The sequence below is a fragment of the Passer domesticus genome, chromosome 31 (assembly GCF_036417665.1).
Source record: "Passer domesticus isolate bPasDom1 chromosome 31, bPasDom1.hap1, whole genome shotgun sequence".
Classification (NCBI taxonomy): domain Eukaryota; kingdom Metazoa; phylum Chordata; class Aves; order Passeriformes; family Passeridae; genus Passer; species Passer domesticus.
In genome coordinates, this window is record NC_087504.1 from 3,519,150 (window position 1) to 3,545,958 (window position 26,809).

Below are 26,809 nucleotides of genomic sequence, written 5' to 3' on the forward strand. Positions count from 1 at the left end.
GGGAGAGGGGACAGCCCGGGACAGCCCGGGACAGCCCGGGACAGCCCCGGGATACGGCCAGGACAGCCTGGGACAGCCCGGGATACCCCCGGGACAGCCCGGGATAGCCCGGGACAGCCCGGGACAGCCCGGGACACCCCCGGGACAGCCCGGGACAGCCCCGGGACAGCCCGGGATAGCCCGGGATACCCCCGGGACAGCCCGGGACAGCCCCGGGACAGCCCGGGACAGCCCGGGACACCCCCGGGACAGCCCGGGATACCCCCGGGATACCCCCGGGATACGGCCAGGACAGCCCGGGACAGCCCGGGACAGCCCCGGGACACCCCCGGGACAGCCCCGGGACAGCCCGGGATAGCCCGGGATACCCCCGGGACAGCCCGGGACAGCCCGGGACACCCCCGGGACAGCCCGGGATACCCCCGGGATACCCCCGGGATACGGCCAGGACAGCCCGGGACAGCCCGGGACAGCCCGGGACAGCCCCGGGATAGCCCCGGGACAGCCCGGGACAGCCCCGGGACACCCCCGGGATACGGCCAGGACAGCCTGGGACAGCCCGGGACAGCCCCGGGATACCCCCGGGACAGGCGGGATACAACCCCGGAACAGCCGTGGGACACCCCGGGACACCTCCTGCTCAAGGCACCCCCCGAACCCCAGCATGGCCGGGCTCGGGCTCTGGGCACGGCTGGCACTGTCCCCCCAGCACCGGCGACACCGCGGTCCCGGCTCCGGCCCCGGTGTCCCGCAGGGACAGATAGTCACGGTGACACCGGGGTGACAGCCCAGGAGCCCCCGGGGATCAGCCCCTTGGGGGACTCAGCCCGAGAGGGGACCCCGCCACCTCCCCGGGGTGACCCCGCGGGGACAAAGCCAGCCGCAGGCAGGTGACACTGGCCGGGGCCACCAAGCAGACACGAGCAGCTCAGGCTGTCACCCAACCGTCTTTATTGGCTGCCACCGCCCGCGGTCACATGGCGAAGAGGATGAGGAAGGCCACCATGAGGCAGAAGAGCCCCATGGCCTCGGAGAGTGCGAAGCCCAGGATGGCGTAGGAGAAGAGCTGCTGCTTCAGCGACGGGTTCCTGCGGCAGCGGGGCGGCACGGCCACTCGCGCCCTGTCCCCTCCCAGGGCCCCCTGTCCCTCCTGTCCCCTCCCAGAGCCCTGCCACCCCCAGTCCCCTGTTCCCCCCAAAGCCCCCTGTCCCTTCCCAGCCCCATCTCCCATGTCCCCCTGTCCCCCTGTCCCCTGTCCCCCAGAGCTGTCCCCCAGACTGTCCCCATGTCCCCTGTCCCCGAGACTGTCCCCTGTCCCCCCCAGACTGTCCCCCTGTCCCCTGTCCCCCAGAGCTGTCCCCTGTCCCCCAGACTGTCCCCATGTCCCCTGTCCCCCAGACTGTCCCCCTGTCCCCTGTCCCCCAGAGCTGTCCCCCAGACTGTCCCCTGTCCCCCCCAGACTGTCCCCATGTCCCCTGTCCCCCAGACTGTCCCCTGTCCCCCCCAGACTGTCCCCATGTCCCCTGTCCCCCAGACTGTCCCCTGTCCCCCCCAGACTGTCCCCATGTCCCCTGTCCCCCAGAGCTGTCCCTGTGTCCCCCAGACTGTCCCCTGTCCCCCAGACTGTCCCCATGTCCCCTGTCCCCCAGACTGTCCCCTGTCCCCCCCAGACTGTCCCCATGTCCCCTGTCCCCCAGACTGTCCCCATGTCCCCCAGACTGTCCCCTGTCCCCCCTAGACTGTCCCCATGTCCCCTGTCCCCCAGACTGTCCCCTGTCCCCCCCAGACTGTCCCCATGTCCCCTGTCCCCCAGACTGTCCCCTGTCCCCCAGACTGTCCCCTGTCCCCCCCAGACTGTCCCCTGTCCCCCCGAGCTGTCCCCGTGTCCCTGTGTCCCCCAGACTGTCCCCTGTCCCCCCAGACTGTCCCCTGTCCCCCCAGACTGTCCCCTGTCCCCCCGAGCTGTCCCGTGCCCGCACCTGGCGTAGCCGATGATGAGGCTCCCGAACACGGTGCCGATCCCCGCCCCGGACCCCGCCACCCCCACGGTGGCGGCGCCGGCCCCGATGAACTTGGCGGCCGTGTCGATGTCCCCGAGGGCAGCGCTGGTGCGCAGCGCCCGCACCTGGCCAGGAGGGGACAGCCGGGGTCACCGGGGGGCACGGGGCACTGACCCGGGACACTGACCCTGGGACACGGCCACTGCCAGGACACTGGCCCAGGGGACAGCCGGGGTCACCGGGGGGCACGGGACACTGACCCCGGGACACTGACCCCCGGGGACACTGACCCCGGGACACAGCCACTGCCAGGACACTGGCCCCAGGGCTCGGTCACTGACCCCGGGGGACATGGTCCCTCCCCGGGTCACTAACCTCAGGGGACACGGTCACTGGCCCCAGGAGGGGTCACTGTCACTGCCCCAGGGGACACGGTCACTGTCACTCCCCAGGGTCCCTCTCACCCCCAGGGTCCCTGTCACTGCCCAGGGTTGCTGTCACCCCCAGGGTCACAGTCACTCCCCAGGGTCCCTGTCACTGCCCAGGGTGTCACAGTCACTCCCCAGGGTCCCTGTCACTGCCCAGGGTGTCACTGTCACCCCCAGGGTCCCTGTCACCCCCGGCCTGCCCCGTTACCTGCTCCGGCCGCGCCTCGGGGCCGCTCAGCGCTGCCAGGGGCTGCCCCAGCCCCGCCCGCGGGCTCCTCCGCACCTGCGGGCACAGCCGGCTCACCTGGGGACACGGGGACACGGGGACACCCACCCTGCGCTGCCCAGAACCGCCCCTGCCACCCCCAGGGCCACCCCAGCCCGGTGGCACTGCCAGCGCTGTCCCCTCCAGGTGAGCGGTGACCCGTGGCTTTGTCACCGAGCCCTGTCACCGCTCCCCTCCAACCCGCCCAGAGTGTCCCCAGAGCCCCCCACCGTGTCCCCGAGGGTCACACGCCACCCCCAGCCCGTCCCGCGGGGACAGGGACAGGGACAGGGATGGGACAGGGACAGGGACAGGGATGGGACAGGGACAGGGACGGGGCTGGCACTACTCACCAGAGCAGGAGCCGAGATGAACCTGGCACAGGTGAGCATGGCGAGGACGGAGGGACACGGGGACACGGCCGAGGGACACGGCTGGGGGGACACGGGGGGACACAGTGGCACTCAGGGCACTCAGGGGACACAGTGGCACCGAGGGCATCCAGGGGACACAGGGCACTCAGGGGACACGGGTGGCACCCAGGGGACACGGGTGGCACCCCGGGGACACGGGCACACACGGGAGGGGCTGAGGCGCTGGGGTCTGGCCCCACGGGTGGCCCCGGCTCTGGGGGTCACGCAGGGGACACGGGCACACACGGGGGGGACAGGCGTGTGGCTGTCACCCTGTGGCCCCTCCCGGCAGTGGCACCGCGGTGGCGCTTTGGGGACAGGGACGGAGGGGCTGCTGCAGGTGTCACCCCGGTGGGGACAGGAGCTCCCGAGGCCCCCGGGCCGAGACGGGCCCCGTGGCTCTCGGGCAGGGCCTGGGGCTCTCGGTGTCCCCGGGCTCTCGGTGTCCCCGGCCCTGTCCCCCCGCTCTGTCCCCGCTCTCACCGGGCTCCGCCGGGCAGGTCGCGGGCTCTCCGTGTGCGCATGCGCGGCCGGGGAGGCGGCGCGGCCGCTCGCGGCGCCCCCTGCCGGGCGGGAGGACTCAGAGCGGCTCGGGGGGGCGGGGCCTGAGCGGGGGTGGGCGGGGCTAAAGCCAGCGCGCCCTCTGGCGGGAAGACGGGGGAGCGCAGGTGAGCGCACCTGGGGCGAGCACGTGACACGGAGCGGCACCTGCGTCTGTCTGTCCTTCTGTCCGTGTGTCTGTCCGTCCGTGTGTCTGTCTGTCCGTGCGTCTGTCTGTGTGTGCGTCTGTCCGTGTGTCTCTCTGTCTGTCTGTCTGTCTGTCTGTCAGTGTCCCACCGCGTCCCCGGCGGCGCACGGAGGTCCCAGTGTCCCCCCCCTTGGGGACACCGCCACCCCCCCCTTGGGGACACCGCCCCCCCCCCCCGCCCGCGGCTCTCTGGCGGCGCCGCTGCCGTCACGGCCATTAATTAAAGCAGGGCGATAATTAACGGCCATTAACGGGAAATCAATGACGAGGAGCCGGGACTGGGGGGGCTCCGGCAGGGGGGGGACCCCAAACTCCGACCCCAAACCCCGACCCGGCCCCTTGGGGTCCCCGCGGGACAGCGACAGGCGACACCGGCCCCGGGGGGGGGGAGCCGCGGGGTCTGGGGGGTTTTGGGGGGGTTCCGGGGGTTTTGGGGGGGTTCCGGGGGTTTTGGGGGGGTTTCGGGGGTTTTGGGTTCGGGGGGGTGCGGGGAGGAGCGGCAGAAGCGGGCTGTGAAAATGGCCAGAAACGGCCCCAAAAAGGAGGCAGAACTCCCGGGAATTGGGGTTCTGATCCCAAAATGGGGGTTCTGATCCCAAAATGGGGGTTCTGATCCGGGAATTGGGGTTCTGATCCCAAAATGGGGGTTCTGATCCGGGAATTGGGGTTCTGATCCGGGAATAGGGGTTTCACTGCAGAAATTGGGGGTTTCTCCCCCAGGATTTGGGGTTCCTCCCCCAGGATTTGGGGTTTTTCCCCCAGGATTTGGGGTTCCTCCCCCAGGATTTGGGTTCCTCCCCCAGGCCTGGGCTCTGTGGAGCCCTTTTGGGGTGGGCTGTGCTTTTCCCGGATTATTTTCCGCGTTTTTATTTTTTCACACGCTCTTTTATGACAAACTTTACGCCTGACATTTAAAGGCTGATCAGATCTCCCCTCCAGGACAGGGAAACGGGGATATTTATAGGGGAGGGCGGGGAAACGGGGACGTTTATTTGGGAATTCTGGATCGGCTCTGTCCCCCGGCAGGGCTGGCACCGAGGGGACAAAGTCCCGGCGGGTCCCCGCCGCTCTCTGCGGGGGTTTTGGGGTCGAAAATGAGATTTTTGGGGGTTTTTGTCACCCTGCAGCCTCTCCTGCTGTCAGCTGGGACAAGGGACAGGGGTTTGGGGACAGCTCCCAGGGTTTGGGGACAGGGACAGGGACGGGGGTTTGGGGACAGGAGCAGGGGCTCGGTGCCCCCCCCGAGATGGGAAAATCAAATCCCCGCAGCGCGAGCACGGAAAGATTAAAAAGAAACGGGAATAAAAGCCGGGAACGGCGCGGGGACAGCGGGAAAGGTCACGGGAGCCTTGGGGACAGGGACGGGGACGGGGGGCCCTGCTGCCACCGCCACCCTGCAGCCCCAAAGCTGACTCCCAGACCATTCCTGACTCCCAATCCCCAACCCCAAATCCCCAACCCTCATCCCCCAATGCCCCCAAATCCCCCTAATGTCCCAAAATCCCCCCAGTGCCCCCAAATCCCCCCAGTGCCCCCAAACCCCGCTGTGCCCCCAAATCCCCGCAATGTCCCAAAATCCCCCCTGTATCCCCAAATCCCCCCAATGTCCCCAAATCCCCTCAGTGTCCCCAAACCCCGTCAGTGTCCCCAATCCCCCCCAATACCCCAAATCCCCCTAGTGCCCCCAAACCCTGCTGTGCCCCCAAATCCCCCCAATACCCCAAATCCCCTCAGTGCCCCCAAACCCTGCTGTGCCCCCAAATTCCCCCAATGTCCCCAAAGCCCGCTGTGTCCCCAAATCCCCCCCTGCATTCCCAAATCTCCCTGTACCCCCAAACGCCCCCAAATCCCCCCGTGTCCCCCCCGTGTCCCGTTTGTCCCCGCGGGGTGGGGGAGGGGGGAGCGCAGCCGGGGGAGGTTTCCATGGCAACGGGCGGGAAAAAAAAATAAAAATAATAAAAATCAGAAATATGGGGGGGAAAAAAAAATAAAAAAATAAAAACCCAACAAACCCAGGCGCGTCTGGGGCGGCGCGAGCGGCTCGGGGCCATTTGTATGCAGAGAGAGAGAAAACCCGAAATGCGGAAAATCGGAGAGAGGGGGAGGGGAGGGAGGGGGAGGGGAGCGCGGTGGGGACCCTCCGGGGGGGGGGGGACAAGGACGGGGACACCGGAGAGGGGAAGGGCAGGGAGGCCCGGGAGGAAGGACGTGACCAAAGAGGCAGAAATCCCTTTTTTTGCCTTTTTTCCCTCCTATTTCTCTCATTTTCCCTTTTTTTCCTCCCTCTCTTTCCCCTTTTCCCCCCTTTTTCCTCCTTTTTTTCTCCTTTTTCTTTCTTTTTCTTTCCTTCCTTCTTTCCTTGGCCCCATCCCAAACACCTTCCCACCCCTCAAACCCAAAAAAATCCCCCCCAAATCCCCCAAATCCCAGATATTCCCCCCCAAAATCCCATATTTCCCCCAAAAAATCCAATTTACCCCCAAAAATCCCATTTCCCCCCAAAACTCCCAATTTTCCCATACAAAATCCCAATTAACCCCCCCAAATCCCAATTTCCCCCCCCCAAATCCCAAATTTTCCCACCCAAAATCCCAGCTACCCCCCCAATCCCAAATTTCCCCCCAAAAAATCCCATTTTTTCCCCCAAAATCCCATTTCCCTCCCCCAAAATCCCAATTTCCCCCCCAAATCCCAAATTCCCCCCCCAAAATCCCATTTTTCCCCCCAAAATACCAATTTCATCCTCCAAAATCCCAATTTTCACCCCCAAAATCCCATTTTCCTGCCCCCAAATCCCAAATTCCCCCCCCAAATCCCATTTTCCCCCCAAAGCCGCGATTTCTCTCCCTCCTTTCCCCACTCCCGCGCAGGAGGTGAAGCCCTGGCCCTCCAATCCATCATTTTTATTTCCCGTTGTAACTGACAAATTGTTCCGTATTTTATATCGGATCCCTCCAGGCACGAGGGGGGGGGGGGCTGCGGATGGGATTTTTTTTTTTTCCTTTTTATTTTTTTCCCCTTTTTTATTTTTTAATTTTTTTTTTTCTTCTACCTCGGAAAGAGAAGAGAGGGAGGGGGGGAAAAAAAGTCATAAAAGCCAACAATGAAATAAAAAATCCCAGTTAAAACAAGGCAAAAGCTGCCGTGCTGGTAATGAGCACCGCAGAGAGGCTCCATAAACCCAATTTCCCCCACCCCAAAACCCCGTTTATTGCCTCAAAATCGCCGGGGGAGGATTCTGCCTACCCCGGCAGGTGCAGATACCCCCAAAACCCCTTGAATTCCCCCTAAAACGGCTCTGGAAAAAGGGGGAAATTGTCATTTTTAATAAAAATCGGATTTTTTCTCCATTTTTCCCGTGCAGAGCTTGGGATTTTCTCCTGAAATCCCCGTTTCCAGCGCGATTTTAATTGTCTTTGAAAAGGTCAGGAAATGTTCCTTCCCCCAGGTTTTTCCTTTATTTATTCCTCCCGGGAGGAGCCGGCGCTGCCTGCTGGAAATCGCTGCTTTGAGGGGAAAAAATCAATAAAACTCAAAAGAAATGGGGGAAAAAAATCGGATTTTCCTCCCTTTTTTCCCTGCTCTGAAATTCCCCGCGGCTCCCCGCACTGCTCCGGCTCCTTTTGCCCCAAATCCGGGGGTTTTGCCCCAAATCCGGGGGTTTTGCCCCATTTTCTGCCCCTTTTTGGGGTCATTCCCGGCGTGGGCTCGGCCTCCACTCACTGAGGCGTCCTTTTGGGGGAAATTCACCTTTTTGGGGGGAAATTCGCTTTTTTGGGGGGAAATCTGCATTTTTTGTGGGGGAAACAGTTTTTTTGGGGGGGGAAATTTGCATTTTTTGGGGGGAAAATCACTTTTTTGTGGGGGAAACTCTCCTTTTTGGGCAGAATTTTCCTTTTTGGAGGGAAATTCACATTTTTTGGGGGGAAAATTCACCCTTTGGAGTGAAAATTGGCCCTTTTGGGGTGGGACGCTGCAGGGAGGAACATTTTGGTGGCCAAATCTCCGCTCTCAGTGGCCCCAGGAGCCCCCCGGACCCTCGGGCCCATTTTTGGGGGAAACCCCTCATTTTCCAGCCTGAAACCCCAAATCCCCGAGGGACAAGGACAAAAATCCCCGTTCCCCCATCCCTGCTCTCAGGGGGGCTTTCCCCTCCCTGCTCCCCCAAATTCTGTGGGATTTTGTGGGATTTTATGGGGATTTTCATGGAATTTTGTGGGATTTTTAGGGGATTTTGTGGGATTTCTAGGGGATTTTATGAGATTTTGTGGGATTTTATGGGATTTTTATGAGATTTTGTGGGATTTTTATGGGATTTTGTGGGATTCTTAGGGGATTTTTTTGGGATTTTTGTGGGATTTTTATGGGATTTTTTTGGGGATTTTTGTGGGATTTTGTGGGATTTTTGTGGGATTTTTAGGGGATTTTTATGGGATTTTATGGGATTTTGTGGGATTTTATGGGATTTTTTTGGGGATTTTTGTGGGATTTTGTGGGATTTTTGTGGGATTTTTAGGGGATTTTTATGGGATTTTATGGGATTTTGTGGGATTTTATGGGATTTTTATGAGATTTTGTGGGATTTTTTAGGGGATTTTTATAGGATTTAGTGGGATTTTTATGGGGTTTTATGGGATTTTTGTGGGATTTTTACGGGATTTTTGTGGGATTTCTCCGCCCGCCCGGCCGATCTGGCCCGGGAGGGTTCGGCAGAGTCCGGCAGAGTTCGGCAGGGCTCGGCAGAGTCCGGCACGGTTCGGGAAGGTTCGGGGGGGTTCGGGTGCAAGGCGCGGCGCGGCCGCCAGGGGGCGCAATGGCAGCGCCGAGCGGCTGCGGCGAAAAGGCCCAAAATGGCCCAAAATGGCCCAAAATGGCTCAGAATGGCCCAGAACGGCCCAGAACGGCCCAGAATGGCCCGGAATGGCCCAAAATGGCTCAGAACGGCCCAGAATGGCCCAAAATGGCTCAGAATGGCCCAGAATGGCCCAAAATGGCTCAGAATGGCCCCAAACGGCCCAAAATGGCCCAAAATGGCCCAAAAACAGCACAGAATGGCCCAGAATGGCTCAGAACGGCCCAGAATGGCTCAGAATGGCCCAAAACAGCACAGAATGGCCCGGAATGGCCCAAAATGGCCCAAAATGGCCCAGAATGGCCCGGAATGGCCCAAAATGGCTCAGAACGGCCCAGAATGGCCCAAAATGGCTCAGAACGGCCCAGAATGGCCCAAAACGGCCCAGAATGGCCCAGAATGGCCCAAAACGGCCCAAAACGGCCCACAATGGCCCAAAATTTGGGGAGTTGGGCATTGCAGGGGGGTTTAGGGGCTAAAACCGAGCCCTAAAGGGGAAAACTGAACCCTAAATGGTAAAACTGAGCCCTAAAGGATAAAACTGAACCTTGAAAGGGTAAAACTGAGCCCTAAAGGGGAAAAATGAGCCCTAAAGGAGATAAAACCAGGCCCTAAAGGGGATAAAACTGAGCCCTAAAGGATAAAACTGATCCCTCAAGGGTAAAACCGAACCCTAAGGGGATAAAACTGAGGCCTAAAGGGGAAAATTGAGCCTTGAAAGGGTAAAACCGAGCCCTGAAGGGTAAAGCCGAGCTCTAAAGGATAAACCAGAGCCCTAAGGGGATAAAACTGAGCTTGGGCTGGCTGATAAGGATCAATGACAGGGATCAATGACAGGGATCAGTGACAGGGATCAGTGACAGGGATCCTGATAAGGCTCAGAGATAAGGATCAATGACAAGGCTTAGTGACAGGAATCAATGATAAGGATCAATGACAGGGATCAATGACAAGGATCAATGACAAGGATCAATGATAAGGATCAATGACAGGGATCAATGACAAGGCTCAGTGACAGGGATCAGTGACAAGGCTCAGAGATAAGGATCAATGACAGGGATCAATGACAGGGATCAATGACAAGGATCAATGACAAGGCTCAGAGATAAGGATCAATGACAGGGATCCTGATAAGGCTCAGAGATAAGGATCAATGTTAAGGATCAATGACAAGGATCAATGACAAGGATCAATGATAAGGATCAATGACAAGGCTCAGTGACAGGGATCAATGACAGGGATCAATGACAGGGATCTCGATAAGGATCAGTGACAAGGATCAATGACAAGGATCAATGATAAGGATCAATGACAGGGATCCTGATAAGGATCAGTGACAAGGATCAATGACAAGGATCAATGATAAGGATCAACGATAAGGATCAATGACAAGGCTCAGTGACAGGGATCAGTGACAGGGATCCTGATAAGGCTCCGTGATAAGGGCTGGCCCGGGGTGATAAAGCCCCGCGTGATTAAATAATTCTGTTCTCCATCAGCCACAATTCATCTCCCACAGTTCCCCTCCCTGGCCCTGCCCGCAGAGCCGGAGCGGGGCTGAAAAACCCCAAAAGCAGGAAACCCCAAATCCAGGAGTCCGGGATTAACCCGCGGCCCGGCCCGGCCCAATTAGCGCGGGTGATTCCCTCTCTGCGCTGGGATTTCATCGCCTTGCGCAAGGTTTAATTAGCAGCGCGTGAGCGTTAATTGGCGGCGCTGGCGGCCCCGTCACGGTGACGCGGGTTTGGGGTTAATCCCGCGGGAATGGGGCCAGGGAGAGCCCGGGGGGCTCGGAGGGCTCGGGGGGCACATCCTGCCCCGCCCAGGCTCCTTCTGTGCTCTTCCCGTCCTTTTTCTCCCTGAATCCGGGAAATGTTGGAGCTTTGGGCCTCATTCCGGGCCCAGGCCTCCAGCTTGGATGGTTTTGGGTGAAACCATTAAAAAAATCCTGTTCAAAACCCCATTTTCCGCCCCTTTGTCTCCCCATTTCCCCCCCTTTAAAATGAACGACATCAGAAACGCCCCTTTAAAAAATAAATTTTAAAAAATATAAAAAAAAATAAATAAAAACTCCAAACCTCTTCCCCCCCCTCCTGCTGCTCTTCCAGAATCCCTTAAAGGAAAAAAAAAAATCACAAAAAAAGGGAATCGGGGCCGGTTTCCAAAGCTGCCCCAGCCGCTGCCGCAGCGGGGCCGCGCTCGCCGCTCGTGGCAGCAAAATGGGGCAAAACCCGGCGGGTTTGGGTCCCTCTGCTCGGGAGGGGACGGCCTGGAGCCCGCAGGGCCCCAGGGAAGGACCTGGGGAGGGGATTTTGGGGAGGGGATTTTTGGGGAGGGGATTATTGGGGAAGGGGATTTCTTTGGGAAGCGGATTTTTTCTGGAAGGTGATTATTTGGGGAAGGGCGTTTTGGGAAGGGGATTATTTTAGGAAGAGGATTATTTGGGGAAGGGGATTATTTGGGGAAGGGAATTTTTTTTTGGGAAGGGAATTATTTTGGGAGGGGGATTTTTTGGGAAAGAAATTTCTTTGGGAAGGGGGTTTTGGGAAGGGGATTTTTTTGGGAAGGGGATTATTTGGGGAAGGGGATTTTGGGAAAGGGAATTATTTGGGGAAGAGAATTATTTGGGGAAGGGGGTTTTGGGAAGGGGATTATTTGGGGAAGGGGGTTTTGGGAAGGAGATTATTTGGGAAGGGAATTTTTTTGGGAAGGGGATTATTTGGGGAAGGGGATTTTGGGAAAGGGAATTATTTGGGGAAGGGGGTTTTGGGAAGCGGATTATTGGGGAAGAAAATTATTGGGGAAGGGATTTTTTTGGGGGGAAGGGGGTTTTGGGAAGGGAATTATTTGGGGAAGGAATGATTTGGGAAGGGAATGATTCTGGGCAGGCGTGCGGCGCTGGAATGCGGCTCCTGGCGGGGCTGACAGGCAGGAATTACGGCCGGACAGAAAATGGGGCTTTTTCCCTCCCCCTGCCCAGCGGGGCTGGATCCCGGTGTTTGTTCTGCCAGGAGAACGGGAAACGCTCCCGGCGCTGCAGCTCGGGGCCTCCCGGGGGTCCCCCACACCCCCACCCCAATTCCAGCCCCCCATCCCCCCCCTTTCCCTTCCCGACGCTTTTCCCCTGCAAATTCCTTCACATCACAAAACAGCCCCGGAGTGGCAGAAATTCAGGTTTTTCCCCTTAAAAATCCAAATTTTGGTGCTTCCCCCCTGCCCTGGGCAGCCCACCCGAACTGGGGGCACTGGGATGGGACTGGGATGGGACTGGGAAGGGACTGGGATGGGACTGGGAGGTTACTGGGATGGGACTGGGATGGGGCTGGGAAGGGCCTCGGGGTTGGGGTTGGGGTTTTTCTCCCCTTCACAAGGATTAAAGGTGGATTTTGGGGGTGGGTTTTCCCTGGGGGTGCCCCTGGGAGGGAGAAGGAGAGGGGAAAAAAAGGAGAAAAAAATCCCATTCAGCAAATTAGAGGGATCGCAGGGATCATTTTCCCCTTTCCAGCTCCCATTTTATTTTCATTTTCCCCGTTCCAGCTCCCGTTTTATTTTCATTTTCCCCTTCCCAGCTCCCGTTTTATTTTCATTTTCCCCTCTCCAGCCACAAACCCGGGGCTTGGGAAGGGAAGAATTGGGGAGGAATTCCCCGTGGGGACGTCCTGGGGCCGTTCCCGGCCGGATCGGGGCTGGGGTTCCGCCCAGGAGCTCCTTCCCCAGCTGGAAATGATAAATCCGGGGCAAAACGCTGCCATTTTGGGGTTTTCCAAGGATTCTTTCCAAAATCCCCGGCTGGGAGGGGAAAAGGCTCCGGGCTGGGGCTGGGCCTGGAGATTTTGGGATTTAGGGAACGTCAGGGGTGTCACAGACCCCACAGAGCTGGGGTTGGAGATTTTGGGATTTAGGGACGTGAGGGGTGTCACAGACCCCACAGAGCTGGGCCTGGAGATTTTGGGATTTAGGGAACGTCAGGGTGTCACAGACCCTGGGGCTGGGATTGCAGATTTTGGGATTTAGGGGACGTCAGGGGTGTCACAGACCCCACAGAGCTGGGGTTGGAGATTTTGGGATTTAGGGGACGTGAGGGGTGTCACAGACCCTGGGGCTGGGGTTGGAGATTTTGGGATTTAGGGGACGTCAGGGGTGTCACAGAGCCCACAGAGCTGGGATTGGAGATTTTGGGATTTAGGGGATGTCAGGGGTGTCACAGACCCCACAGAGCTGGGGTTGGAGATTTTGGGATTTAGGGACGTGAGGGGTGTCCCGCAGCCCCCGGGGCTGGGCTGGGCCTGGGGCAGAGCCAGGAGGGTTTTGGGGTGCCCGATGGGGCCGGGGCGGCTCCCGAGGGGTCGGGGACGCGGGGCCGGTGTCGCTGCCACCCCGCGCGGGCCCAGAGCTGCTCCCGGGCCTAACCCGGGTTTAAACCCGGCCTAAAGGGAGGCGGGGCCGGGCCCTGCAGCTCCGGGAAGGGAAGGAAAGGAAACAAAGGCGAGGCTCGAGCGCTGCCGTTATCCCGGCGGGAACCCCGAAACCCCAAAATCCTGAAACCCCAGAATCCCGAAATCCTGAAATCCCGAAACGCCAAAATCCCGAAACCCCAAAATCCTGAAAGCCCAAAATCTGGAAACCCTAAAACCCCAAAATCCTGAAAGCCCAAAATCTGGAAACCCTAAAACCCCAAAATCCTGAAATCCTGAAATCCCAAAACCCCAAAATCCCAAAATCCTGAAATCCCAAAACCCCAAAATCCCGAAACCCCGGCGGCTTCCCGGGAGCCTTTCTGGAATTCCTGCTCGGAAACGTTTCCAGAATTCCTTCTCGGGAACATTTCGGAATTGTTTTTTGTGAATGTTTTCTGGGATCGTTTTTTGGGAACATTTTCTTTGAATCTCTTTTCAGGAATGTGCTCCAGAATTTGGGATTTTTTTTAATGTTTTCCAGAATTGCTTTTCGGGAATCTTTCCAGAATCGTTTCTCGGGAATGTTTTAGGGAATTGTTTTTCAGGAACGTTTCCAGAACAATTTCTCGGGATCGTGTCTTGGGAATGTTCCAGAATTGGTTTTTGGGGGCTGGAGCTGGGACGGCTTTTCCAGGGCATCCCGCAGGATTTTTGGGATCAGGTTTTTTTGGGATGAGGTTTTTTAGGATTTTTTTTTTTTTTTTGGGATGAGGTTTTTTTGGAGCTCCGCGTTCCCCGGGGCCGCGTCTGGCGCCGTTTCCCACTTGTCTCTCCAAACCGTTTCCCACTTGTCTCTCCAAAATCCCAAATAAACCAGTTTTTCCCGAAGTCCCCGGACCGGCATGGTGTTATTACGGTAATTGGCTGCTGCTAATTATGCTGATGACTGTAATAAGCGCTCTGCTGTCACGCAAATAAAGCGGGGTGACGTCACCGGGAAGGGGCAGGAGGTGCCCGCGACCCGAATTTTGGGGATTTTGGGATTTGGTGGAGCTGGGGGTGGAGGCGGGGGAGGGGAGCCCCCCCCGGGTCACCTCCTCGCCCCTGGAGGGATTTTGGGTGCAATTCCCAAAAAAACCCAATCCCATCCCACCCACCTGTGCTCCTGTTTGGGATTTGGGATTTGGGATTGGGATCCTGGGGAATCCCAGCCTGGGCTGGGGCTGCGGGACCTTTCCCAGCAGAGTCCTGTCCCAAATCTCATCCCAAACCTGGAATTTCATCCCAAATCTCATCCCAAACCTGGAATCCCATCCCAAATCTCATCCCAAACCCGGAATCCCATCCCAAATCTCATCCCAAACCCAGAATCCCATCCCAAATCTCACCCCAAACCCAGAATCCCATCCCAAATCTCATCCCAGACCCGGAATCCCGTCCCAAATCTCATCCCAAACATGGAATCTCCTCCCAAATCTCATCCCAAACCTGGAATCCCATCCCAAATCTCATCCCAGACCTGGAATCCCGTCCCAAATCCCATCCCAAACCCAGAATCCCATCCCAAATCCCATCCCAAACCCTGAATCCCATCCCAAATCCCATCCCAAACCCGGGGGCTGGGGAGCCCTCGGCCTTTTCCACCCCCGGGCTGGGGTCTGGTGGGATTTGGGCCAAATCCCCTTTTCCTGCCCGCAGCCCCCCCAGCCCTCCCGAATTTCACCCTTTCCTCCTTCACCGCTCCCACAGCCCCCCATCCCTCGTTTGCCGGGAATTCACCAAAAGCAGGTGTTTTTCCCTGGTTTATTTTTTTTTTTCCATGTGTTTCTCTCCGCTCCTGATGGGCCCCTGGAGCTTCTCTTTACACGGAAGCAACACAGGTTGATGTATTTTTAAATGGCTTGATTTTATCACCCTGCTTAATGATTTGTCCCGTTATTTATTAGGCACAGCGATCTCCACGGGGACTCGGCGCATTAACGTATAAATAATGTGGCAAATAGTTCAATAGAGCCATAAAAAAAAGGGGATTTGGGAATAAATTGACCCCCGGTCGCTCCATGTAAACGAAGGCGCTGAATGATAATTGGTGGAGAAACGGGGGCCGGGGATGAACCGCGGTGAAAATCGGGAAATCAACGGAAATAGCCCCAAAATCCTCCTCGGGGCTGTGGCTTAAAAATGGGAAAATGGCCCAAAATCCTGGGGAATGCAGCGCCGGGGGCTGCCGGGGGCTGGGTCAGCCCCAGCTTCCCCTGCCTCGGCCTGCACATCCCCAGAATCCCCTCCCCAAATCCCAATCCCCAGAATCCCCTCCCCAAATTCCCATCCCCAAATTCCCAGCCCCAAATCCCCTCCCCAAATTCCCATCCCCAAAATCCCCTCCCCAAATTCCCCTCCCCAAAATCCCCCTCACCAAATCCCCATCCCCAAAATCCCCTCCCCAAAATCCCCAATCCCCAAATTCCCATCCCCAAATTCCCAGCCCCAAATCCCCCTCCCCAAATTCTCATCCTCAAATCCCCATCCCCCAAATCCCCCTCACCAAAATCCCATCCCCAAATTCTCATCCCCAAAATCCCCCTCCCCAAATTCCCATCCCCAAATCCCACCCCCAAAATCCCCCTCCCCAAAATCCCATCCCCAAATTCCCAGCCCCAAATTCCCCTCCCCAAAATCCCCCTCCCCACATTCCCATCCCCAAATCCCAGCCCCAAAATCCCCCTCCCCAAAATCCCATCCCCAAATTCCCAGCCCCAAATTCCCCTCCCCACATTCCCATCCCCAAATCCCAGCCCCAAAATTCCCCTCCCCAAATTCTCATCCCCAAAATCCCCATCCCCAAAATCCCCATCCCCAAAATCCCCTCCCCAAATCCCCCTCCCCAAAATCCCATCCCCAAAATCCCCAATCCCCAAAATCCCCAATCCCCAAATCCCCAATCCCCAAATTCCCATCCCCAAATTCCCATCCCCAAATTCCCACCCCAAAATCCCCCTCCCCAAAATCCAGGGGGTTTCATTGCCTCCCCCGGCCCCTCCATCCCAAATTTTCCCCCAGACGCCAAAAATGGGCTGGAAAGGACCCAAACCACCCCAAAATTTCCAGCCCGGCCTCAGGATGTGCCAAAACCCGGCCGAAGCACCCCAAACCCAAAACCCCAACGGAGCCAAGGCTGAATTTGGAATTGTTTCGAATTCCTTTCTCTGCGCCCGATCCCGGTTTTTTTGGGGTTTTTTGGGTTTTTTTTTTAATTTTTTTTTATTTCTTTTTCCCGGCCACGTTCAGCCCGGGGGAAGAGGAGGGAGGGGAGGAAGATTTATTTCCATTCCCTGCTCAGCTCCGGGTTTTCCTCGCCGCCCATCCCGGAGCAGCTGCGGCTCCCGGCTCCTCATTAATTTCATTAATCCCCTAATTAGCGCCGGGGTCTCGCGCCGCTTCCAGGGGGGATCCAATTTTTGGGGTTTCCCCCTTTCCCGACCTCAAACCCGCGCTGGAATTCGGGGGGGCTCGGGCAGCCGCGGCCCCCCCCTGCGGCAGTTTTGGGGTTTTTTTTGTATTTTTGGGGCGGTTTTGGGGTTTTTTGGGGCGGTTTTGGGGTTTTTTGAGGCTTTTTTTGGGGCGGTTTTGGGGGGTTTTTTGGGGCGGTTTTGGGTTTTTTTGAGGCGTTTTTTGGGGCGGTTTTGGGGTTTTTTTGGGTTTTTTTTGGGGCGGTTTTGGGGTTTTTTGAGGCTTTTTTGGGGCGGTTTTGGGGGTTTTTTTGGGGTTTTTGGGGGCGGTTTTGGGGGTTTTTTTGGGGTTTTTTTGGGCGGTTTTGGGGTTTTTTGAGGCTTTTTTTGGGGCGGTTTTGGGGGGTTTTTTGGGGTTTTTTGGGGCGGTTTTGGGGGTTTTTTGGGTTTTTTTGGGGCGGTTTTGGGGTTTTTTGGGGGTTTTTTTGGGGGGTTTTTTGGGGTTTTTTGGGGTTTTTGGGGTTCCCCCAGCGCAGCAGCGGCGCCCCAAACCCGGCGCTCCCCCCCCGGGTTGATCCCGCGGCCCTGGAGAGGAAAATTCGGGAATTCGGGGATTTTGCGCCGAGCCCTCTTTGTTCCCGCGCGCACCTGAGGGCATCCCGGCGCGTTGCCATGGCGACGGGGATGGCGCGTTGCCATGGCGACGGGGATGTCGCATTCCCGCGGGATGCGGGCCGGGAATGGCGCTGGGAGGCGCCTCCCGAGCGGATCCCACAAAAACCCGAAACGGGGAGAAATAAAGGGGGAAAACCGGGATGGGAACGGCGCGGGGAGAGCTCGTATGCAAATGAGCTGCGGCCTAATTGCGGGGGTTAATTGGGGGGCAGCGGCACCCCCCGTGCCCGGAGAGGTTCATTAGCGCCAGGCCCTAATGAGCCGGGCAGGGAGCGGGCACTGAGCAAAATCCCCAATTCTGACCCAAAATCCCCGTTTGTGGGGCCGGTGGGAATTGTGGGGTGGGATGGTGGGATCGGGGGGATTTATGGGATGCAGGGATTTGGGATTGGGGGGATTTATGGGATGCAGGGATTTGGGATCGGTGGGATTGGTGGGATGCAGGGATTTGGGGGATTCGGGGGATTTCTGGGATGCAGGGATTTGTAGGATTAGTGGGATGAAGGGGGGCGATTTGTGGGATTTGTGGGATTTATGGGATGCAGGGATTTGGGATTGGTGGGATTTATGGGATACAGGGATTGATGGGATGCAGGGATTTGTGGGATTGGTGGGCAGAGCCGTGAGGTGGCAGCGCGGGATTGGTCGGGAGAAGAGCTGGCAGAGCGGGATTGGCTGAGGGGCTGCGGGATTGGGAACGGGATGGGAACGGGATGGGATGGGATGGGATGGGATGGGATGGGATGGGAATGGGATTGGGGATGGGGAATGGGAATGGGAACGGGAACGGGAATGGGGATGGGATGGGATGGGAATTGTGGATGGGATGGGAATGGGGAATGGGATGGGATGGGATGGGATGGGATGGGATGGGAATTGTGGATGGGATGGGAATGGGGAATGGGATGGGATGGGATGGGATGGGATGGGATGGGATGGGAATGGGATTGGGGATGGGGAATGGGAATGGGAACGGGAACGGGGATGGGATGGGATGGGAATTGGGGATGGGATGGAAATGGGGAATGGGATGGGATGGGATGGGATGGGATGGGATGGGATGGGATGGGATGGGATGGGATGGGATGGGATGGGATGGGATGGGATGGGATGGGGGTGTATGAATGACCCCATCAGTGACCCCGTGAGTGACCCCTCAAGGGTTCAGGGATGAAGCCCCCGTGTCCCCCCCGCTGACCCCAACCCCTGCCCGGGGACCCCCCTCGGGCCCCTCCCCTCGGGATCCCCAAATCCCCAAATCCCCAAATCCCCGTCATTCCCAGGAATCCCGCTGGCTTTGGGGTCATTCCCAGGAATCCCGCTGGCTTTGGGGTCATTCCCACAAATCCCTCCTGGCTTTGGGGTCAATCCCAGATCTCCCCCTGGATTTGGGGTCCCGGCCGTGTCCCGGCCCGGTTCGGCCCGGCTCGGCCCGGCTCGGCCCGGTCCCGCTCCGTCCCGGCAGGCCGGGGCTCGAGCGGGTTTTCTCTTTCATCACCCGAGCCAGACAAGGCTCCTTTGTCAGGGCCCCCCCGCGCCGCCAGCCCGGGACGTTAATTACCGTAATTAGCGCCGCGGCCGCTGACGCTCTGCACCCTGCCATTTGGGGAGCGGCGCCCGCCGCGCTTCTCGCTCGGCTTCCTCCTCCTCCTCCTCCTCCTCTCCTCCTCCTCCTCCTCCTCCTCCTCCTCCTCTCCTCCTCCTGCTCCTGATGGCCCCGGGGGGGAACACCCCGGCCCCGGCCCCGGCCCCGGCCCCGCTGGTTTCATGGCTTGGGCTGAGCTGGGGCGCGTGGGAGCTTTTGGGGAGGTTTTGGGGAGGTTTTGGGAGCTTCTTGGGAGTTTTTTGGGACCTTTTGGGAGCTCTTTGGGAGTTTTTTGGGAGTTTTTGGGATTTTTTGGGACCTTCTGGGAGCTCTTTGGGAGTTTTGGGGAGTTTTGGGGAATTCTTTGGGACCTTTTGCGAGCTCTTTGGGACCTTTTGGGAGCTCCTTGGGAGCTCTTTGAGATCTTTTGGGGACCTTTCTGGGAGCTCTTTGGGAGCTTTTGGGCCGTTTCAGGCACTCTTTGGGAGCCCCTCGGGTGCTCTTTGGGATCTTTTTGGGATATTTTTGGGAGCTCTCTGGGATTTTTCTGGGAGCTCTTCAGGAGCTTTTTGGGATCTTATTGGGAGCCCTTGGGATCTTTCTGGGAGCTGTTCAGGAGCTCTCTGGGAGCTCTGTGGGCGCTTCTGGGGTGCCGCTGGCGTGCGAGCGGTGCCAGCGCGGCCCCGGGCGCGCCCTCGGTGCCCGCCCCACGCCCGGCACCGCCCGAGCGCGGCTTTGGCGGAGCCGCCGCCGCTGCCGGCACATTCTGGCTCCGTTCCCTCCCCGCTCCCTGCCCGGCATCGCCCGCGCGGCGCTGGCGGCGAGGGCAGGGCCGCGCCCGGGCTGCGGGCCCTTGCCAGGAGAATTCCAGCCGGGAATGGCACCAGGGTGGTGCCCCTTGCCAGGAGAATTCCAGCTGGGAATGGCACCGGGGTGGTGCCCCTTGCCAGGAGAATTCCAGCTGGGAATGGCACCAGGGTGGTGCCCTTGCCAGGAGAATTCCAGCCGGGAATGGCTCTCGGTTGGTGCCCCTTGCCAGGAGAATTCCAGCTGGGAATGGCACCGGGTTGGTGCCCCTTGCCAGAGAATTCCAGCCGGGAATGGCTCTGGGTTGGTGCCCCTTGCCAGGAGAATTCCAGCTGGGAATGGCACCAGGGTGGTGCCCCTTGCCAGGAGCATTCCCCCAAATCCCCCAAATCCTAATCCATGATCCCAACCCTCCGTCCTTCCCAAAAAATGGGTTTGAGGGAAAGGCTGGCCCTGGCCTGGAGGTCTGGGATGTTTCCCCCAAATCCAGATGACCCAAAAGGACCAGGAGAGGTTTCCCAGGAATCCCCAAATCTGGACAACCCCAAAAGGACCAGGAGAGGTTTCCCAGGAATCCCCAGATCCCGGCCTGCTTTGACCCCAAACCCTTCTGGGAGGGACCCAAAGTCCCCAAAGTCCCCAAGGGCACCCTGGGGACCCCGAGAGCCCCGAGCTCCCTCTGCCCCGGGAATCCTGGAATCCCAGAGCCGGGATTTTCTGGGATATTTGTGGGGATATTTCTGGGATGTTTGGGGCTCTCAGAGGAGCCCCAAATCTGGGATTTTCTGGGATATTTGTGGGGATATTTCTGGGATGTTTGGGGCTCTCAGAGGAGCCCCAAATCTGGGATTTTCTGGGATATTTGTGGGGATATTTCTGGGATGTTTGGGGCTCTCAGAGGAGCCCCAAATCTGGGATTTTCTGGGATATTTCCGGGATGTTTGGGGCTCTCAGGAGCTGGAATTTTCCGGGATGTTTGGGTCTCCCCGAGGGTTGGCACAGCGGGGAGGGGCCGGAGCTCTGTCCCTGTCCCTGGCTGAGGTGACGCCCGGTGACACCCGAGGTGACGATCCCGGCCTCGGGAGCATCCTCCCCATTCCAGGCGCTTCCAGAGGCCATTCCCGGCCCAGCAGGGAATTCTCAGCCCGGATCCCGCCCTGCCTGCCCGGGCAGCTCCCGCCTGAGTCACCCCAAATCCCCGGGATCCGATCCCAGCCATCCCAAATTGGAGCCGGGGCTGCTCCTCCTGCCCTGGCCCTGGAGGGAGCTTGGGAATGGCCTGGAATCCAACAAAAATGGTGAAAAATAAAATTAAAAATTAGGAAAAGGGGAAATGGGCAGAAAAAGGGGAAGGAAGGGGAAGAAATTGAAAAAAGGGAAATAAAGGGGAAAATAAGGGAAAGAAATGGAAAGAAAAAGGGAAAAAAGGGAAAGGGGAGAGCAAAGAGAAATCAGGAACAGAATCCAAAGTGTGCAGGAGGAGCCGGATCCAGAATTCCCACAGGAATTCCTGCAGTGGGACAAACGAGGGGACACAGGGACCCCACGGGAAAGGGACACCGAGCCCCGGAATTCCGGACACTTCCAGCGGCTCCGCAGGAACCGGAGCGAGCGGGGAGGATCCCGGCCTTATCTCGGCCATCGTGAATCATTCCCGGCGGGAGCAGGTGGAGCCTTCCCACCCCCCCGGGGCCTAACGGGCCTCGGGAATGCGGGGATTTATCGGGGAATCTCGGAATGCACTGTGGGAATGCGGGAATTTATCTGGGAATCCTGGAATTCACTGCGGGAATTTATCGGGGAATCTCGGAATTCACTGCAGGACTCTCAGAATTCACTGTGGGAATCTCAGATTTCACTGTGGGAATGCGGGAATTTATCTGGGAATCTCGCAGTGTATTGTGAAAATGCCAGCCTTTTCCTTGGGAATCTCAGAATTTTATTTATGTGGGAATCCCAGCCTTTATTTGGGAATCTGATCCCGGCTGGAATGTCCCTGGAGCAGCTGGCCGAGCCCAGCCAGGTTTGATCCCAGAATTCCCAGAAAATCCCCCCGAGCCGGGGTTGTGCCAGTTGAAGCCCAGGGAAACTGAGGCACGGCAGGAAAGGGGGATCATTCCCACGGGAATGTGGAGCACCAGACCCCGATGGCGTCAGCGGCTCCGGCACCTCCCGATCCCGTTTTTTTCCCTTTTTTTCCATTTCCCAGCCGCGTTTTTGCTCCTTTTGGGGCCGGGCTGAGTCACGGCTCCCCAGGGCCGTGAGCTCACGGGGTGGCGGCCTCGGGGACAGGGGACAGGTGGCACCTGCGGGGGGGTGGCCTCACCTGGAGCCCGCAATTCCCGCCGGGAATGAGGCCGGAGCTTCCCGGCTCCAGCGGAGCGGATTTACGGCCCGGCCTGCCCGGGAGCGGCCGCGATTCCCCCGGAGAGCTCCTGGTTTTCTCTTAAAAACCTCTCTGAAAAATTCACAGTTTTCCCTTAAAATCCTCCTGGAGAAATCCCAGTTTTCCCCTAAAATCCTCTCTGAAAAATTCCCAGTTTTCCCCTAAAAGCCTCCTGGAGAATTCCCAGTTTTCCCCTAAAAGCTTCCCCCCGAATTCAGTTTTCCCTTAAAATCCTCCCAGACAATTCCCAGTTTCCCCCTAAAAGCCTCCCAGAGAATTCCCAGTTTTCCCTCAAAATCCTCTCTGAAAAATTCCCAGTTTTCCCCTAAAAGCCTTCCAGAAAAAATTCCCAGTTTTCCCCTAAAGGCCTCCTGGAGAATTCATCATTTTCTATTAAAATCCCCCCAGAAAATTCCCGGTTTTCCCCTAAAACCCTCCTGGAGAATTCCCATTTTCCCCTAAAAGCCTCCCGGAGCTGCTGCTGGTCCCAGGCGGGCGAATCCCAAATCCCGTTGGGAATTGGGGTTTCCACGCAGAATTCCAAACCTCACAATCCCCCTCCATCCCGGCACTCCGAGCTCCCCCAAATCCCAAATCCTCGGGATTTCAGTTCCCGGATTTGGGGACAAAGCTCCCACCTGGATCCCCCAGATCCCAAATCCTCGGGATTTCAGTTCCCGGATTTGGGGACAAAGCTCCCACCTGGATCCCCCAGATCCCAAATCCTCGGGATTTCAGTTCCCAGATTTGGGGACAAAGCTCCCACCTGGATCCCCCAAATCCCAAATCCTCGGGATTTCAGGGCCTGGATTTGGGGACAAAGCTCCCACCCGGATCCCCCAAATCCCAAATCCCACCCCGACCTTCCCAGCCCCCCCCGGGCCCCCTCCGAACTCCAAACTCCTTTCCCGATTCTTTTTCTTTTTTCTTTTTTATTTTCGGGATGATTTCCGGGGCGCTCCGGGCTGGAAAGGACGGATTTACGATCCCTGGGAATGATTTATTCCCCACAATCTCCCCCGCCCCTCGCCTGTTGAAAGTTTTAAGATTCGCTCCCAGACAGGCTCAAAAAAAGAAATTGGGAAAAACAAAATAAAAGCAACAACAAAAAAAGGGATTTTCCTCCCCGGAGCGCGGAGCTGCGGCTGTAATTACCCACCCCATAATCAGCGGGGTGCGCGTCCAGCAGAACCTTCCAGAAATCCTGCAGAGCCAGGGAAAAGCTGCTTTATGGGGAAAAAATGCTTTATAGGGGAAAAAAACCTGTTTTATATGGGGGGGGGAAATCTGCTTTATATGGGGGAAAAGTTTGCATTAAAGGGGGAAAAAATCTGCTTTATAGGGGGGAAAAAATCTGCTTTATATGGGGGAAAAGTTTGCTTTAAAGGGGGAAAAAATCTGCTTTATAGGGGGGAAAACCTGGTTTATATGGGGGAAAAAAATCTGCTTTACAGGGGGAAAATCTGCTTTATAGGGGGGAAAAATCTGCTTTACAGGGGGAAAAAATCTGATTTATAGGGGAAAATCTGCTTTATAGGGAAAATCCAGGCACGTCGCCCCCTTTCCCCAGGACTTTGGGAAAATGGGGGAAATTAGGAAAAGCCCGTCTGGATTTGGGAATTTGCTGCTGTTTCGGGGTGCGGAGCCGCTGCTCCCCCCTGCGGGGTTTTGCTCTCGTTCTCCATCCCCGTTTTCCCGGGATTCGCCCCCAGAATTCCCACGGACCCCACAATGGGGCTGGATTGACCAGAGGGATTTTCCTGGCGCTGCAGGAGGCCGGAATCCCCACAATTCCCAGGGATTCCCACAATTCCCAGGGATTCCCACAATTCCCACATTTCCAGGATTTCCCAGGGATTCCCACAGTTCCCAGGGATTCCCACAATTCCCACAATTCCCAGGAATTCCCACAATTCCCACTTTCCCAGGATTTCCCAGGGATTCCCACAATTCCCACAATTCCCACAATTCCCACAATTCCCGCTTTCCCAGGATTTCCCAGGGATTCCCACAATTCCCAGGGATTCCCACAATTCCCACAATTCCCACAATTCCCGCTTTCCCAGGATTTCCATGTCCTGACCCCAAGGCTCCAAGGGAACCCAAATCCCGAATCACCCCGGGAGAAACTTCCTGGGATCTGCTGAGGAGTGGGAAATCCCGCTGGGCATCGCTCTGGGATCCTTTTGGGATCGTTTTGGGATCGTTTTGGGATCGTTTTGGGATCGTTTTGGGCCTAACTTTGGGGATTGCTTTGGGAGCAGTTTAGGAACGCTTTGGGATCTCTCTGGGATAATTTTGGGATCTCTCTGGGGTAATTTTTGGGATGACTCCGGGATAGTTTTTGGGATCCCTGGTGGCAGCGAGTCCGGCGCTGAGCAATCCCCTCCCCATTCCCAGATTTCCTGGATTTGCTTTTCCCCATCTGGGGAGGCCTGGAATTCCCAAATCCTCCTGGGATTCCCAAATCCTGGAATTCCCAAATCTGCCCTTGGACAAAGACCCCGCTGGAGTTTCCCGAGGTTTTTCCAGGGAAGCCAGAGCCTTTCCCTCTGTTTTGATCAGGAGAAAACCCCAAAATCTGGGATCGAACGCGGCCTCTTGGGGAAAGGGAACACCCTGAACCAAAAACCCTAAAAATCCCGGGATGGGCCTGGAAAACCCGGACTGGAGAACCCGGATTTGGGGGAAATCCTGGAGAAATCCCTGGCAAAGGCTCCAGGTCTCCGGGCCGCTCCTGGGGCTGGAATTTGTAGGGAAAGGGGAAAAATCCCTGGAAAAGCAGCTGGGCCTGTCCCGCCCGGGGGGCTCCGGAATTCCTCGGGAATTTGGGGAGGTTTTGGGACTGAGCTGAAGCTTTGTGGGACGCCTTGGGGGCGATCCCGGGATTTGGCAGCGGGAAAATTCGGGAACAGGGAAGGGCTCAGCCCGGGCTGAGTCACGGGGCCGGGGCCGCGCCCTCACGGAAAATTCGGGATCAGCCGGGCTCGTCTTCCCAGAGCTGCTGCAGCGCCCAGGGATCCCGATTCCTGCCCGGGAATCCCAAATTCCTGCCCGGGAATCCCAATTCCCCACCCACAAATCCCATTCTTCCATGCAGAAATCCCAATTCCCGCCAAGGAATCCCATTTTTCCACCCAGAAATCCCATTTTTTCCACCCAGGAATCCAAATTTCTGCCCACAAATCCCATTTTTTCCACCCAGGAATCCCAGTTCCCATCCGGAATTCCCGTTTTCCCTCCCTTTCCAGGCCCCAGGCCGGAGCTGAGCGTGGATGAAGGGGAAGAGGAGAAGAAATCCCTGGATTCGTCACCCCGGAATTCCACGCTCCCGACGCTCCGGGGCGGCTCCGGGAATCCCGAAGCCAAGCGTGGCCCAAATCCCGGGAGCGGCCGGACCGGTTCTGGGAAGGCTGGGAATGAGGGACGGATCCCAGCCCCATCCGGAATCCCATACCCCATCTGAAACCCATCCCAAATCCATCCAAACCCATCCCAAATCCCAAACCCATCCCAAATCCATCCAAACCCATCCCAAATCCATCCCAAACCCATCCCAAACCCCATCCCAAATCCATCCAAACCCATCCCAAATCCCAAACCCATCCCAAATCCATCCCAAACCCATCCCAAATCCCAAATCCCAAATCCCAAATCCATCCCAAACCCATCCCAAATCCCAAATCCCAAATCCATCCCAAATCCCAAATCCCAAACCCATCCCAAATCCCAAATCCCAAATCCCAAATCCATCCCAAACCCATCCCAAATCCCAAATCCCAAACCCATCCCAAACCCATCCCAAATCCCAAATCCATCCCAAACCCATCCCAAACCCATCCCAAATCCCAAATCCATCCCAAACCCCATCCCAAATCCCAAATCCCCAACCCATCCCAAATCCATCCAAACCCATCCCAAACCCATCCCAAATCCCAAATCCATCCCAAACCCATCCCAAACCCCATCCCAAATCCCAAATCCATCCCAAGCCCCATCCCAAATCCCAAATCCCAAACCCATCCCAAACCCATCCCAAATCCCAAATCCCGAACCCATCCCTGGAACAGCAGGAAGGGGAATTTTCCCAGAGGAAGCTTTGGGATTTCCCAGAGGGGGAAATTTGGGATTGGGGAATGGATCCAGCTCCTCCAGGATCCTCCTTTTCCTCCAGCCCAGTCCCAGAATTCCCGAGTTTGGAATTCCTGGAGGGTCCTGGAGGGGACTGGGGAGGGAAAAGGGAAAGGGAAAGGGAAAGGAAAAGGGAAAGGAAAAGGGAAAGGAAAAGGAAAAGGAAAAGGAAAAGGAAAAGGAAAAGGAAAAGGAAAAGGAAAAGGAAAAGGAAAAGGAAAAGGAAAAGGGAAAGGAAAAGGGAAAGGAAAAGGAAAAGGGAAGAGGAAAAGGAAAAGGAAAAGGAAAAGGAAAAGGGAAGAGGAAAAGGAAAATTGAATATTTATCCCCAAAACATCCCCCGGGAATGCGCCAATCCCAAAACTTCGGCAGGAATGGGAGGGGCTGGGACGATTCCTGGGCCGCGGGAATCGGGGATGGAATTTTTGGGAATTTTGGGAAAAGCCGCGCCCGGATCAAACAGAACTGTGGAGTTTAAAAATCCCTGAACACCGAGACAGAGCAAAAAACCCAAAAAAACCCCAAAAAAATCCCCGGGTGGGGATCTCAGAGGGACTTTGGGATTTTTCCTGATTTTTTAAGGAAAAAAATTTCGTTTCCTGCTGAATTTTCCCGTTTCAGGTGGAGAGGGAAAAACCGGGAAGGGGAAAAGTGGGAATTGGGGAGGGAGGGA

At 57.3% G+C, this 26,809-nt stretch overlaps 1 protein-coding gene across 4 annotated transcripts; it reads right to left on the reverse strand.

The window, feature by feature from the left end:
• Positions 1–934: 934 nt before the first annotated feature.
• ATP5MC2 (ATP synthase membrane subunit c locus 2) lies at positions 935–18,858 on the reverse strand. 4 transcript variants are annotated; one of them, XM_064401192.1, is made up of 5 exons: positions 18,789–18,858; positions 3,047–3,127; positions 2,637–2,711; positions 1,980–2,125; positions 935–1,088 (listed from the first exon to the last, which is right to left on the reverse strand). In XM_064401192.1, exons 1-5 carry the CDS (start codon positions 18,828–18,830, stop codon positions 974–976), a joined length of 459 nt encoding a protein of 152 aa, XP_064257262.1. In that variant the 5' UTR covers positions 18,831–18,858; the 3' UTR covers positions 935–973. The 4 variants fall into 4 exon arrangements, with proteins under 4 accessions (XP_064257262.1, XP_064257261.1, XP_064257264.1 ...); XM_064401191.1 differs by having other exon boundaries at positions 2,637–2,732; XM_064401194.1 differs by lacking the exon at positions 18,789–18,858 and adding an exon at positions 3,590–3,665.
• Between the last annotated feature and the right edge of the window lie 7,951 nt (positions 18,859–26,809).

Excerpts from the sequence above, each read along its gene's own strand:
- ATP5MC2 (XM_064401191.1), bottom strand. The coding sequence starts at position 18,830 with ATGGCAGGGTGCAGAGCGTCAGCGGCCGCGGCGCTAATTACG. Across the intron at positions 2,733-3,046 it reads TCATCTCGGCTCCTGCTCTG|GTGAGCCGGCTGTGCCCGCA; the intron begins GTGAGTAGTGCC and ends CCGTGTCCCCAG. Across the intron at positions 1,089-1,979 it reads CTCATCATCGGCTACGCCAG|GAACCCGTCGCTGAAGCAGC; the intron begins GTGCGGGCACGG and ends CCGCTGCCGCAG.